Source organism: Fundulus heteroclitus, chromosome 23 (genome assembly GCF_011125445.2).
Source record: "Fundulus heteroclitus isolate FHET01 chromosome 23, MU-UCD_Fhet_4.1, whole genome shotgun sequence".
NCBI classification, from domain to species: Eukaryota; Metazoa; Chordata; class Actinopteri; order Cyprinodontiformes; family Fundulidae; genus Fundulus; species Fundulus heteroclitus.
Genome location: NC_046383.1, coordinates 20710254 through 20726481, shown reverse-complemented (window position 1 = coordinate 20726481; position 16228 = coordinate 20710254). Strand labels below are relative to the sequence as shown.

Genomic DNA, 16228 nt, shown 5'->3' with positions numbered 1-16228 from the left:
ATTAGCATCTATCCAGCAAAAGGGAACGTGAGCTGGATTTAGGCCATCATGAAACAGGTTAGTTTAACCTGACTGATAATTGTGGTGTTGCGATACGAATCCTACTCAGTAGGTGGATTTGCTGAGGCACGGATGGATAGACTTTGTAATCTGTTGTTCTTTGTTAGTGGAAATTTGTCAACTTATTTACAAAATTTGTATGTATGACATTTTCTAACCTAACTGGAAAAATGTGTGCATATTGTCAATATGTATATTAATTTTAAGTTTATTTACAGATTAATTAAAAGTTCCAGATTAAAAAAAAATCTACTGCTAATGTCTTTTTATTCACATAATCTTTATCACAATGTCTCATAATATTGGCGGCTGCCGTCAATCATCTATCTTTATTAGGGCTCACTCAGATAATGCATCTTATTTTTCTTTATTTGACAAACCCCTTCATAACACTCAAGGACACTGCAGAAACCTAAAACTGAACAAATGGCAATACAATAACACGGCATCAATAATCTAATACAAATTCAAAATAAAACATTTATAGAGAGTTGGCAGCTTTAAAAATTTAAGTTTTGAGGTGACTTTTAAAATGGGGGGATGGAGTAAACATTGCGGATGTCAGGAGGCCGCTGATTCCAGAGCTGGGGGTAAGAATAGGAAAAAGATCTGCCTCACATGGTCTTGAGGTGGATAGGGGGGACAGAGACAAACAGAGGAGGAAGACCTGAGAGAGCAAGAGGGGGTGTGAATATGGAGAAGTTCAGACAAAGACCGTAGAGGAGAGAGTTCCAGTAATCAAGAGGTGCCTAGGCTATGAATAAGGATAGAGGTGGAGAGGGGACTGAGGGAAGGACCATATATATATATATATATATATATATATATATATATATATATATATATATATATATATATATATATATATATATATATATATATATATATATATATATATATAGCAAATTAATGCTTGAGATAATGGCAAATAACTGTTTCGTTTAGACTAAAAGTATTTCAGAATGTATTTGTTTACATTTACATTACATAAAGAAGAATACCCCAGAAGCAGAATACAAAGAAATCTATTCATGTATTACAAAATATTTTTACAACTGTCAGTAAGATTCCTTACAACCCTCAGTAAATAATGTTTAGCAACATGGCAGCAACGTTGTGTCTTAGCTGCCTTAAATAACATACTGGCGCACATAAAGCTTTACTACTTAGCTTTATTGTTCGGAGCACACAAGTTGTGGACAACCAGAGGAAGTCAAGAAAGAGCAGTAAGGAGGACTGCACTTGCTGAACACAAGGTTTAGCAATTACCCAAGATGCATAGTGGGAGCAGCAGATGCGACAAAGAGCCACAGGGGGATGATGAACCCTGCAGCTTGAGACTGGTTCTCTTTAACAGCAACATCTGATCCCATCCATTCAGAAATAAACACAAGATCCAGTACCAATCAGACAGCATTCTCCACTCTTTACCCCATTTACCCCCACAGTTAACAGCATGCAGATAGTGCTGCAAGAGACCAATCCTCTTATTAAAGCTGCATCCAATGTCTGACCTCGTGACTTTGGATTCCCCACACACTTTCACCCATTATCTAATCACACACCAATACCTTCCTCCATAAATCTAGATTTGAGGGATCTAGATTTAGGTTTTCAACATCAATCCATCGGGGATCCTATGTGTTTGCCCTTAATGGATATGGCTGATATGTTTGTAGCCTTATATTGACCCATAAGTCAGTTCACTCCCGCAGGCAGGCCATGATGACCCGCACACAGCAGCAGATGTTGCGGCTGTGTGGGCTCTGATGCCAAACAACAGCTCTGCAGACCCACATCTGTTCTAATCTCTGTTGATTCAGAAAAAAATAAGAAAAATATGCTTGTCTTAAACTTAACTAAAAAAAAAAAAAAAAAAAACACTGCAGCGGTTATTACATCAGAGAGAGAGATATATCAGCTAGACTAGTTGAATATTATTTTATTAACATTCCTCCTTTTACTATAACAGTGCTAGAACACAGCAGGTTAACACATCATCACGGTTCCCAACTTAAGCTCTGCTCATCCAGAAAGGATTTAAAATGACAAGATAGCATTTACTAATTCCTTATACTAGTAAATAGTACATGCCACAATGGTTGAAGCTGCAAACAGAGAGAACAGGCTTTAATCGACCAAGCCGGGGGACTATTCAGAGGGAATACTTTAAAAGAAAGTTTTATTCACACAAATTTAATTCCAGAGTTTTAATGAAACTTTGACCTTACCCAACCAAACCACGGGAGGATAAAAAGTCACACTCGACTGGACTCGAAAACATGAGCAGGGAATATGATAATTTTCATAAGTTCTTAATATCGCTTAGAAACCTGAGCTGAAGAAAAGTCCAGAAAAAATATTTGCATAGCCATTTGTTAATTCAGAGTCAACAGATCTGACCCAAATACTGCTTGCTAACGCGGGCCAATTCACATCCAAGCCACACATGGCTCCAAACCGCTCTTCGTCATGTTCTAGGACAAATGACAAGAGCAAAACATGTTGTGGCAAGAAGCTAACCCTACAGCTGTGAACGCACCCTGCAACGAAATGTTGGCACACTTACTCCTCATCTACCCTATTAAGTCTGAGGCAACATAAGAAAGAACGAAACAAAAACAAAAAAATGCTGAATATGAAAATAAGCAAAGATTGTGGCAGTAAAATGCCTCAAAGTTTGGGAATTCAAATGCAATAGTTATTTACGGTTAAATTAGTTCAGAAGGAAGTCTCATGTCTGACCCTATATTAAATGTGTACCAGGAAGAGAAACTTTAATTGCCATACCCCCCCATCAGCTGCACTGCAGCAACATTTGTGCTGACAATGGGGACAACAGCCTCCTGCTCCATTCATAGTAAATCACTGGCATGTCTGCTGAAGGAACATGCACATATACACAGGAACACTCATTAACAGAAGAACACACTAAAAGAGCCCAGAATTAACACATTAAAATAATCACATGGGCAGGGTGCATCGTAGTGTAAATGTAACATCCAAAGTTGAAAGGTTGGTCACATTAAATTTACTGAGGCCATAAATGTGGCTAAACACAATGATCTAGTTGAGCTTTTAGACTGGAAGTGATTGATTATTAAAAGAGAGAGAAACACAATGTTATGTTTATCATAAATTATGACAAAAAAATCACAGGATAGATGAAATGAGAAATCACAGCCTCTTAAAGATGAATGTATTCACCTTTGTGATTGGTGTGCATACGGTTGACTAAAACCTTTTTGAAAATATTTTGTTACTGGCCTTTTTATGTAAAAAAAAAAAAAAACAAACAAAAAAAACCTTGATGACTAAACAGGATGTCTTTTTTGTTGTTGAGAAATACAATTGAGACAAAATCATTGGAGGGAAATAAAATCCATCCACCCACCCACACAGTGTTTATACCTAGCTATCCATGCCCAGTCAGGGTAGAGCCAGTCCTATTTTCAGTGGTGATTAGGGATAAAAACAGGGCACACCTAGGACAGGTTTTCAATGAGAATAAGTCTTCCTGAGTGGTAGAAAAAGAGTGACTATATATATGCAGCATGAGATGGACAAATTGTAACGCTTTCAACCGCATGTGGAGGAACAGAGTCTGACAGAAGCACAACGCAGGCTGCACTGGAACAGGGATAGGAATGCTTTAATTTTATATTCTGGCCTTCTTTGCTAACTGCTGATGAATACTTGTCTTTTTTCACATTTCCTGTCACCTTCCTGTCCGAAGAGTTGTTGGGATTCAAACAACCTGATTCAAAGTACAAGAAAATACTTTTTAACAATGGCAATAGGTGTTAATATTTTCCCTTAATCTTGTAAGTCGGATAAGTAAACAGACACTCCTCAACACAAAAAGGTGGCAGCATCACAACAGGCTGGTGTGATCAAAGGGAAGGCCTCGGCTAATCAGACTGGTTCAAAAAGATCACTTATCTCTGAGGTAAAGAGGAGGGTTTGTATTCCATGACGAGACTATAAATGAGCAGACTGTCACAATGATAACTAAACCAAGCAGTCTGCTTGATGCATGAGTAGGGTGAAGTTTAAAAACTTTAAATGGACTGACTGCATCATTATTTATAAGTTTATGATTTTATATACAATTCCTCTTTGATTTGTATATTAAATTACTTAATTTATAGGACATGAAATAGACTAAGATTGTGTAAGATTTTGTTGATTAAATCATAATGTTGCTAAAATGACTACAGTCGACTAAAATGCAACTAGTTTAGTTTAGTAATTTATTTAACAGGGAGAAAATGCAGAAAAATATTGATAAAAGATGCTTAAGCTAGTTTCCATCTGTAGTCCCTGGGCAGGTGAGCTAATAATACAGTCCAAGATCAAACATAAAAATACATCTAATGTCCACACATACCCTGTTTACAATCACCTTACAGAGTCATAAAAAATCACCACAGTAAAACATTACAAAATACCATAATACCTACCAAAACTACTTTAGATTTTAGTCAAAAGACTGTCTGAACTTGATTTAAAAAGTGCTGTCAAATTTAAAACTGTAGCAAAAGACAAGAAACATGTAATTGTTTTGCTTTTTGTGTTTGTGAGCCATTTTAGTTATTATACCTCGCCTCTCTAAAGTGCCTGAAACATATCTCAAATATAAAAAAAAGGACCATAGCATAAGGATAAAGAAATATCCTTTGGAGAAAACGTTAATGATTTGATTTTTAAAAGTGGAAAAAAAATAAGCCTATACTTTTGCTGCTCTCTAACACATAAAAGCCAGTATTTGTACCAGACAAACAGACCACAGTTTTTGGGATTCAAGGGTCTAAACAGGTAGTCAGAAGCACAGGCACAGCAACTCTTTAGAGAAACCTGCATAATATGAGTTACAACAACATTTAATTTTCCTTTGGGATTAATAAAGGATTTTTTAATAGATAGCTTAACGCTGAGTAGAAAATATTATTTGTTAGGAACACTGCAAATAACACAGCTGTGTTTTATATAAAGCTTGTGAGAAGTAGCAGAAAATTCTAATATTTAAGAATATTTGCTAAAATGATTTATCAATGCTCTTTAAGCAAATGCAGAGTTCTGTAAAAATGTGTTTTTATTCAATCAAGGGTGTTCATTCTGTTTTAGCCCTTTTTGCAGTTTCTCATAGTCTCCCTCATTGTTTATGCAGCCACCTTGTTTCTGTGAAAGTGCCTTCAGCTAAAGAGGATTAGACATTTGTGAGTATGTGCCACGTGCTGCTGTTGCACTTCACAAATGCCTGTCTATGAACGTAGTAGTCCTGCATGTGGCGAGTAAACATGGCTGTTTCTGCTTCAACAGCAGTACGTGTGTGTGTGTAAATTAGATTACCATCATTGCTGCTGACCCCGATATGCGCTGCGGCATCCTCAAACAAAGCTGCAGCAAAGAAGAGAGAAGCTGCCCTACTGACACACAACAGCTCAATCCGTCCACAGCCGCAACCCCACAGGCAAGAGGCAGAGCGCAAAAAAGACACATGGCAGACTGAGAACGCGTACCAAATGCAGAAAGACAGCCAAAGTTCAACAGGGAGGAGGATGAATGAGGAAAAGATACAGATGTATACAAGAGAAAAGTAAGGCGAGACTAGCTGAGAGGAAGGGGTAAAAATTGAGGAGACAGAGTGACCCTGCTAAGAGGGAGGACAAACACACTGGGACAAGAACACACCAGAGATAAAGCAATAAACAAATCAAAGAATGTCATGATACAACACTATTACAGCTTCCAGATCCTAAAGTAGTAAACTATAGAATGTGTGGGCAGTGTGCTAAAAACTCCAAGTGCAGAATAAAACACAACCCACAAAGATACAAAGCATACAATGAGGAGGTATGTTTATTTTAGAGAAACTTATTATTTTCTCTATACTTGTAAAGAACAACAGAATACAAAGTATTTAACACCTCTAGTCAGATAAGACTGGGATTAACCTTGGATAGGCCTGCTTTCTAGATACTTATACACCAACAGATTTGTCCCAATATCAACATGCATGGATCACTATAAGAATTTTGAAGAAAACTTTCTGCGCACACATGATAAATGAGAAAACAAAACAACTGACTAATTAATAGTTCAGTAATTCATAATTATACTTTTAGAATGTATAATTATAGTACATTTATGCTAGGATTAATTCCTATCATTTATTTCTTTAGAACTAGAAATAATAGAAATATGAAAGACACTCAGATGGAAACAGCTTCAAAGTTCCGGTTAAAAAAGCCAGACCTGCCCACATGCAGCAACAGGATGAAATACACTCCTTTTCTGAATGTTTTTTCTCTGTGTTTAGTTACTTTGAAGCTAGTTATACGGGGTAAGATTTAATACTTTAATACTTTAATTTAATACCCACATGGTGTCATGCTGGAGAATCTGTGATTTGGTTGATGTCTAAGACTGCATTACTCCTGCAGCCACTTAAACAGCAGCAAAAAAGCTCTGAGCAACTTTGATATTTTAAACCAATTATTTTAGGGACTTTTTCTTTCTTTTAGGTTTCCCCCCCATCTTCCCTCTTATTTTACTGTTCACCAGTATTATGACTACAAATGACGGGCACTTCTTTGATTTAGGTTTAGTAAACTTCTCGGTTCAGCCTCAAAATAATGATCGACAGGAGCAGGGGATGCTCCATTTATAGGTCAAAGCTGCAAACAGCTTCAGGATTAACTTCCATAACTGCAAACAGCTTCAGCGACACAGCTCCCTGCATGAAAAGACATTAGAGCTGTTGTTGGAACTTAATTATCCTCTCATTCTCAGTCAAAAGTCAGATTTATCCACTAACATCATGTCGATCAGCTTCCACCCGTGCCTGAGTGCGCACATATACCTTGTAGCTCACACAGTGCTCTGACATACCCACATGTGGGTTCTTAAAGGGACCATGTCCCTGCTGCCTGATAGTGTTAGCTGTTAAAGGTGCTCACTAAGTTTTTGATGTCCCTGTACAGGGCGGTTGGTTTGGATCCCTTCAGGTTGGACAGAAGGCCGGTCTACCTTTGCTGCTGAGCCTTAAACTGAAGAAATCAATGTACTTCAGGGACATTCACTTACATTTTTGGGGGCAGGGGCTCAAGTCAAGAAAATGGTTGCTCACTCCAAAAATTATTCATAAAACAAAAAAAATAAAAATAAAAGATACTGAAGACTGAAAATGTATCAAAATGATGCACTGAATAAATTAAAGAAAATAAGCAATAAGAATCCAACATACTCTACTTAGGTATTCCAAGTCATGAAGGGAGCAGGATTATTCAGGTATAGCATTACACTAATAATAATAGTGTAGCATCTATATACCTCACCAAACTAACATACCTTTCATTTTAAATCAGACATCAACTTTGGGTACTATCATATTAACAATTGGGCTATTATTATGCCAATACAATCAAACAACTAAACAGCATATTCTTATATATTCGTCATTTTTCATACGTATCCATCTCTGAATCATACAGCAGGGGTCTTCAATTAAAATTTCTAAAGGTCCGTATAGATGCACTTCCTTCCAACAGGGGTCTGAGCATTAAATAACAATCATTTGTTGTTGCTCTTAGAATTGTATTTATCCATCTAATTTCTTGTCCTATAAAGAATTTTAAATTTGGCTTTTAACATATGAAATGCTTTTCATCCTCAAGCAACCATACATTTACAACTTATGAATAGAGGTTATAACTCTAATCACTGGCATTTCCCATTTGATATGCTACAATGCCATTATCAATAACTTAAAATTAAACATTTCTGACTCAGAATTCAAAACAATAAGTTAGGGCATAGACAGTATCATAAATTAAATAAACAAATTGTATAATGAAAGGTTTGCAAATGTTAAGATCTTACACTAAAAATATCTTTCAAAAAATATTTTTTATAGCAGAAAAGTTGAACCGTTCACACTTTTGTGAACACTTTTTTTGCTAACATTAAAATATTAGCAAAAACACATCTGTTTGTAAACATGCATGTGGCGTCCAATCTCTGACTTTTGGACATTTGTTAAACTTTACTCCACAAACCGTGAAGATCCCATTCACTTTATAGCTGCCCTTGCACCTCCTGTTCAACAACCACCCACAACAAGAAGTAGAAAACATATTTTTCGGACTTCTTCATGGTTCAGATGGACGACTCCCACATCTGAACAAGAGTCTGCTAAATGTATACCATTTGTCAAGTCTTGTATAACATTGTGTGAAAGGGAAAGTGTTTTTAGAGGCTGTGATGCCTAGATGCACAACCCACCCACATTTATAACATAAGAAGTTCTGGTTCCCATTCATAAGATCAGTAACGGCGCTGACTACAGAAGGTCTACATGGAGCACAATGCAATTTTCTCTCCTTTTCTCTTGCAGGAGAAACTTTCAGACTCTGAGGTGAATTAAAGAGGGAGTGACATTTATTTACTATGTCTGAAACATTTCCCATCTACATCTAAGACAAAACAATAGGCAGGCTTGCTGCAAAAGAAAATGGAAACATTTAGCAATGTATGTGCAGTGCTCATAGCTGCAACACTGAAGCAACAATGCGTGTATGCTTGTTTGTTCATAATTAACCTCTGAGTTAAGAGAAGAGTAGGGGATCTGTCCCTGCCTTTTGTTGTGAAACAGATTAGTGTCCTCTAGTGCTGTGCACCATTATTGTATTATATATATATATATATAAAACTTGAATGTTTTCCTAAAATATTTAAACAGCATAACTTAATATGTTTCTATTTTCTATATTTGATATGAATATTTACAAAACAATCTGTCCTCTCTGTCTTAAATTTAAATAAAGTTATGATCAAGGCTGAGTATGATCCATGACCTGGATGAATATTCAGTAAATGAATGAATGTTCTGGGATACATTAGGGTGCATCAGCCCTGATCTTGGCACCTCAATGAAACAGTTTTGCAAAGGAACGTCTCTGAAATGCCTGCTTATAATGTTAAAATAAGGTTTTCATTGTCAGGTAGAATGAAGAGAAAGCTCACACATTACTTCAATAGTACTGCACCCAGCAATAATAAGAAGGAAGGTGGTCAGGAGAAATGCCTGTTTATGTACTCCAGAGAAGTAAATAAACAGGTGAAATCCACCGCCCGCCTTTTATAACTAGCCAAATTACTTCAGAGTTTATGCATCAGTGACTTTCAGGTTATTTATCTTAAAGTGAGGCATGCTGAAAATTATAACTTTTTTATCTAAATAAACAGATGGTTAACTTGATAGTGACAGTGATAATGGAGGAGATCCCCAGGCTACTACTCTTCAAAGTGAATTTCGAGGAACGTTACAGGAGTGCAGTCACAAGCAACAAGTAATTTTTTTTCCTAATCTGTTAATTTTATCTGTTAGCATAAAATGGCAAAACTTGAATAGCATTTTCTTTATTTATTTACTTATTTTATTTTGATGCAATCAAGACATATACATTAATTATTTAAAGGACCACCAGGTATTTAGTTTACACTTACGCACTCAAAATAGGAAAGTGTATTACTAGTTTTTTTGTAGTTTAAGTACATGTTTTAATAATTTTAGGTTCTGAATGCTTACTGAGCACCGCTGAAAACGCTGGTAGGGGAGACTCAAGGCATTGTTTATCAGTCATTGGGGGAATAATATGACTATAAGGTTGTAAGGGTTGTATTTTTCGATTTTCTAATGTGATTTGTATAACTTATAAAATATTTGCAAGTTCTGTTAAATTATTTGCTGTTTGATTTTGTTCTGTGCATCAGCTAAAAAGACAAATTTTTCAATTGTTTCAGATCCTTTTTATTATGTTTGTGAATACATTAAGAAGCTTATTATACAGGTCTTCCTGATGTCATTGGCAGCCATTCCTCATATACAAGTTTGTGCAGGTTTTGTCTCACATGGTGATATGAAATTTCCCGTCCTCAATATGAATGACAAAAGCATGGCAAAGATGGTTCTCAAAGTGGCTTGTTACTTGTTATTATATCATCCATAAACTGCCATGAAAACTTGTGTATATTGGAGGTACAATCTGGGCAGAATTCTCAAAAATAAATGCTCCTCAAATATCAAAACACCTTTTGGGAGTATTGATAACAAAGAGGGTAATTTTTGGGTATTTCTGAATTATTTCTGGAATAATTTGACCAGCAGAAAGGACAGGTTCTTCAGCACCACTAGGAGTTTTTCTGTGCATGTGTCTGGTATACTTCATGTAGCCCAATATCTTTTTTTTTTTTCTTTTTTTTATACAAAGATGTGCATGACAAATAAAATACATTTTGTAAATTAATATTCTACATTTGTATGACTTTTAGCTCTTTTTGTCTCATGCCATGTAAATGTTTTGGGTGTGACCTTTGATTTTGCATTTCTACAACAAAACTAATGATAATTTTGCTAAGAATAGAGACTTCCAGCAAAACTCTAACTATTTGAAGATGAGAGGTTACAACAAAGAAGGATAAAGTAAATTAACGGCAAAGACATCTTCTGTTTTTCTGTCTAATGAAGAAAATTTTAAAGCAGTCAAGTCTCTTCGCTTCACTGAACTGGTTGAGGGCAAACATCATGTAAGGTGGAAAAGTCAAGATCTGGTGAACATTTACAAGACGTAGTAACATTTCTGATCTTTATCTGTACTGTTCTGTACTGTACTGTATCCATCAAGTCAAAGCTGTGATTTTGATGGAAAACCAGGGTTCGTAAATAGCTAAATAATTTATCGGTCAAATTATAATTAAGACTACTTTTTAAAGCTGCAGTCATTTTGACTAATTATGCTGCTTTTCTTCCTCCTTCCATTTTCCTACTGACAGTAGTTAAACTCCTCCTTCAAGACAAAGATGAAGGAAGGTCACCTCACTGTGAAAAATCTACAGCATAAACGCACAGCATACAAGCACAGTTGCACAGATCTGCTGAGCCAGCCAAGCATAGAGGCAAAGGCAATGGGGTAAGGAGGCACACCCTGGGCATGTAAAAGGAACATTTGTTTAGAAAAACAATTGTACAGTAATCTCCCTTGCTCTATACCTGCTTTACTATTTCACTGCTGTTGAAAAATAGATCTGTCAGTCCAGATCAGAGGGCCTTTTAAATGTTCTGGCATCAGTTATTCAATCTGACCCTAATTTCAATTCCTCCCTTCATTGTCCCTTTTCTCCTCATTATAGAAGCAAACTACCATAATAGCAGCTAAAAACTGGCTTGGAGCACAAAATCGCCTCACAGTTTAAGCTCACAGTCAGTCTGATAATCCCAATGCATAAGATTTAAGATACTGTATGTATTTTTATTCATTCACATATTTCCTTCCCATCTGCTGTTCAGGCACAGCTTAGCAGTACCGCTAAGTACTTGAACACACATAATGCCTCATGCGGTTTTTCATTTCACACACATACAGACACAGAGATGCATTAAATATGCATAAATGCACACAGATAGGCAATTACTGCTGTTAAGCAGACAGTGAAAAGGGGCAGAGGAACTGCTGAGGAAGTGTGTTCAACCTCTCTGCTTCATGAAACCGTGGTTCACTCTAAATCTGAACTCATCCTTTGTTTTTCCTCCATGTGTACTCCAGTAAAGAGCCATCTCTCTTGCTCGTCAGTTTGTGCCAAAAATGTACTTTGAACCAAAGACACAATTAAATTGTCACAAGTTGCACACAGTTATGTCAGTTTTACATAAAGAAATATAAGGTTGACCTATTTTTGGGGACGAAATAGATTATCTCCATACAATGCAATTACTAATTAGTAGATTAACCATTCCTGACTTCATTAGAGCTTTAGAATCTGCACCATCTGCTGCCTGCTTTGCAAGGGCAACTTTATTAAAGCAATCTATTTTGTCTCTATGTTTTTATTAAGTGTATTATCTTGTCAATAAATAAATTGCTTTACATCCCCTCCCCCTGCCCTACTCCATTGCTCTCCCTGCATCTCCCTCCCTCATCCATCCTCTTCCGCTGCTGTTGCTAGGACCGAGGAGTGCAGGCTAGTCTGTGGAAACCAGTAGAGTCTGAGAGGTGGATCTCCCAGTGTGTTGCTATGGGCAACGCACTCTATTCACAAGAAAAGCAGCCCAAAAGTCGAGCATGCAGATGTACACATGTGACCTAGTTTTTAGTTTGTCAAAGGGGATTGCACATTCTGAAGCTTTTGTTTGGTGCCCTTAAAACACATTTACATGCATGTTCTTTGAAATGCTTGTATTTTATATCCAAAGCACAACAAACCTGATAAATAACTATGGGAAGAGGATGTATTCCTTCCTTATCAGCCATGTAGTATTATGAGATCCATGCTAACGCAAAGTAAACCTCTATCCCACCTGACTGGCTGCACATTGTGATTCATTGCACACACGCCTCAGGCTCGCTCTGACCTCCTCTGTGTCTCAGCCATTCATTGCCCAGTGAATCCCTGCAACTGCATCACAAATCACAGACCTCCTGTGCTTGTCTTAAGCAGTCAGTGACATCTTAATAGAAAACCAAGAGGTTTGAAATAACAAGACAGACATATAAAGTTAAATTAAAATATATAATAATTACATTCAAATGTAGATTAAAATATATATTCCTGCAAACATAAAGCAAATGCTATTAGAAGCAACCCGTCTATGATTTTCTGGGTAGATATTAAAGTTGTAGCAAATGACAATGCTATTGCTCAAAAAGGGCTCTTTACTTAAGCATGAAGACTTAAAATACAATCCACTTGCACTCAACATATAGCCTAAATGAAAGCTGTGTTTTGTGCATTACCTTTGAGAAAGTGTGCTGCACACAAAACAAACAAAAATTAAACATAATCTTAAAATATGCATTAAGTTACAGAGGAAATCTGTCATTAAATGACAACGTAAAAACATAAGCAAAGAGTATGCAAAGGTCAAAGCATTAAGGTATCCTTAAAGTGTAGAATCACTGGTTTGATCTGTTTTAAAAACTTAGACAAAACTGTGCATGTACGTATAAAGAACAACACTTAACTCAGCCAGTTTATCAACATATGGCTTCCCTGTTCCTGTAAGGCAACAGTTTCTCGCTGAATATGTGGTGTGATTAATTTAAGTCTGTGTCATAAGCAGACCTATTCCAGGAACAATCTAATATTTAGCTATACTTCATCCTTACCTCCTCAGACGTTCTCCTCCTGTCAGGGAGCACTAGTGTGTTTGCATGACTTCCAGGTACTATAGTAGATCCTATGCTCATCCTGGGTCCAACCAACATGTACCGTTTGTCTCCAGATCTGTACTGGATGCTGTGACACAGGGTCCCATCATAATTAGTCTCTTGGAGATATTTAGAAGTATAGTCTGGGGATTTGGAGCACTGCATTGCAATCAGCACGATGATGCTGATGATGAACAGGACTGAAACTGAGCCCAGAGTGATCATCAGGTAAAAAGTCACATTAGTATCCTCATCATCCTTTGCTGCACTTTTAACATCAGAAGCTGCAAAAGCCTCTTTGGGCTCCACCAGCTTAACAATCACAGTAGCTGTTGCTGAGAGGGAAACGTTGCCGTTGTCTTTGACCAGGATGACCAGTTTATGCTCAGCCTCGTCTGTCTCTGTGAATGAGCGAAGGGTTCTGATCTGTCCTGTGTAGCGGTCCAAACCAAAGAGGCTGTGGTCAGTAACTTCCTGCAGGGAAAACAGCAACCAGCCGTTATATCCTATATCAGCGTCATAGGCTCTGACTTTGGTCACCAAGTGTCCTGCGTTCACATTGCGGGGAATCTCCTCCACACCTTCAGCAGAACCGTTGGAGCTGACTGGATACAGGATGACTGGAGCGTTGTCGTTCTGGTCCAGGATGAACACGTTCACTGTCACGTTGCTGCTCAGGGACGGAGTCCCAGAATCTGAGGCCACAACTTGGAACTGGAAAGTTTTCAGGGTTTCAAAGTCGAAACTTTTCAGCGCCACGATATCTCCAGTTTCAGAGTTTATGTTGAGAAATGAAGTCAGTGTTTTATGTTCATCACCAGCTCTTGGTATATTAAATGATATGAGGGCATTGTCCCCCTCATCATTATCAAAAGCAGTCACTGAAAATAATGACGCTCCAGCAGCATTGTTCTCAGTCACATAAAAATGATATGGGCTTGTTGAAAACTCTGGACTGTTGTCATTCACATCTGAGATTATTACACTTATTGTTTTTTGAGCTGACAAAGGTGGTTCACCAGCATCTCTTGCAGTTATTGTTATGTCATATTTTGACTTGTGCTCTCTGTCAAGCACAGATTTGGTAACAATAGAAAACACGTTTTCCTGTAAGGAAGGCGCTAATGTGAAAGGCACATCATCAGTTATGGAACAAATGATCTTTCCATTTACACCTGAATCCTTATCACTCACACCTATCAATGCTACTGTCCTTCCAGGTTTTGAGTCTTCTGGTACTGCATTTGATAACGATGTCACTTCTATTTCAGGTGAGTTATCATTCAAATCTACAATAGTTATAATTACATTTTTCTCTGTTGACAAGGGGACTGGTCCTTTATCAGATGCTGTGATATCTATTTCATATCTATCCTTCGCTTCATAATCTAAGAGTCCTTTCACAATAATGGCTCCTGTAATGGCATCTATTTCAAAAAGTTTACGTAATTTATTATTTACATTATTTCCAAAAGAATACACTACTTCTCCATTTAGACCCTCATCTTGATCAGTGGCATTAACTTGTATGATTGTTGTGCCTACAGGCGAATTTTCATTAAGCTCCGCAGTATATAAATCCCTGGCAAATACGGGCATGTTGTCGTTAACATCTAAAACATTAATAACAATTCCCATTGTTCCTGAGCGGGCGGGCTTTCCTCCGTCAACAGCTGTGAGCAGTAATCTATGACTTCTCGCAGCTTCTCTGTCCAGCGGTTTATGCAAATACAAAACAGGAATTTTACCATCTTGCCCTCTATCTTTAATCTCTAAACGAAAATGATCGTTTTGACTGAGCCTATATTGTTGAACAGAGAACAATCCGCTGTCTGGATCCCGCGCACCTTGCAGCTGAAACCGAGCCCCGGACAAAGCTGATTCTGATATATCTAAATGCGTCTCGTTGTCAGGGAAGGTGGGGGAATGGTCGTTCACGTCTAGAACCTCAATGGTGACATAATGGACCTCTAATGGATTCTCCAGTACAGTTTTTATGTTGATAAAACATGTAGCGATCTGTTCGCACACCTCCTCTCGGTCTATTTTTCGGATGACGTGAAGGACTCCGTCATTGTTGAGCTGGAAAGGCGAATCACTCGATCCGGAGACGATGCGAAATCCCCTCGCGATTAAAACACTCGGCTCAAATCCCAAATCTTTAGCAATATTTCCAACAGCAGCGCCCGTAGTCAGTTCTTCTGGTAGTGAGTATCGCAGCTGCGCCGACGTGAAATAAAAAGTGAAAGCCAAGCAAAGAATAAAAACGAGCAGGCGCTCCAACACTGCATTACATCCTCGTCGTGTCATGACGAATTTTAGAAAAAAAAACAAACAAAAACAAAATCAAGCCAGGATCAACCCCTTAAGCACGAGTTTAAACCGAAAACGGTAATATCATTTTCTAGAAAAAATACCGAGGAAGAATGGCGGATCAGTAGTCATCACCCGAACGGGCAATCTGATCCGTTCGCAATAGCTCCAAAGAAATGAAGGAAGAGTCTTGAAATTTCCCAAGCAGCGCCACCACGCGAGCTGCTGGTACAATGCAGAAATAATATTTATTGTGGTTTTCCTGTTCAGTCTTTACACACTTTAAACTCTTAACGGTGAAGCAAAACAAATGGGGAAAAGGAAACTAAAAAAAAAATCGCTAATCTATTCACAACCTACCCAGCATTCCAGCACATGCTTGGCTATGAGTTTATATTCACTACTAACTAACACTTTAAGTTTTCCACAAATGTATTTAACTGGTTTATATGATCAAGTGCTGTTAGTTAGCCTGAATGACAAACCCATAAGAACTTATATTCATTCTTACTCCACCTAACATGCACAGTTTGTCCCTAGATGCTATGATACAATCTTTCATCAAAGTCAATCACTTGAATATATTTAAAAGCACTGACTTGCAGATTTGGAGCCCCACAATGCATTCAAAAAATCTTGCTCCACCT

The 16228-nt window shown here is 37.5% G+C and overlaps 2 protein-coding genes and 1 pseudogene across 7 annotated transcripts in view; all 3 read right to left on the bottom strand.

The window, feature by feature from the left end:
• LOC105920159 (protocadherin alpha-C2) overlaps positions 1-16228 on the bottom strand; it is a 164343-nt gene that overhangs the window by 119194 nt on the left and 28921 nt on the right. The window contains exon 1 of one of the 6 annotated variants that reach the window (XM_036127273.1): positions 13227-16211. The exons of 4 other annotated variants lie outside the window; for them this stretch is intronic. In XM_036127273.1, coding sequence (XP_035983166.1) covers positions 13227-15578 — 2352 coding nt within the window. In that variant the 5' untranslated portion in view covers positions 15579-16211. Of the gene's footprint in view, positions 1-13226; positions 16212-16228 lie in introns of those variants that run through there. One more of the 6 variants, XM_036127269.1, reaches the window with a different exon arrangement.
• The window catches only part of LOC105920155 (protocadherin alpha-8), a 48659-nt gene that overhangs the window by 8068 nt on the left and 24363 nt on the right, over positions 1-16228 (bottom strand). The gene's annotated exons all lie outside the window — the stretch shown is intronic.
• LOC118557366 overlaps positions 1-16228 on the bottom strand; it is a 37884-nt pseudogene that overhangs the window by 6991 nt on the left and 14665 nt on the right.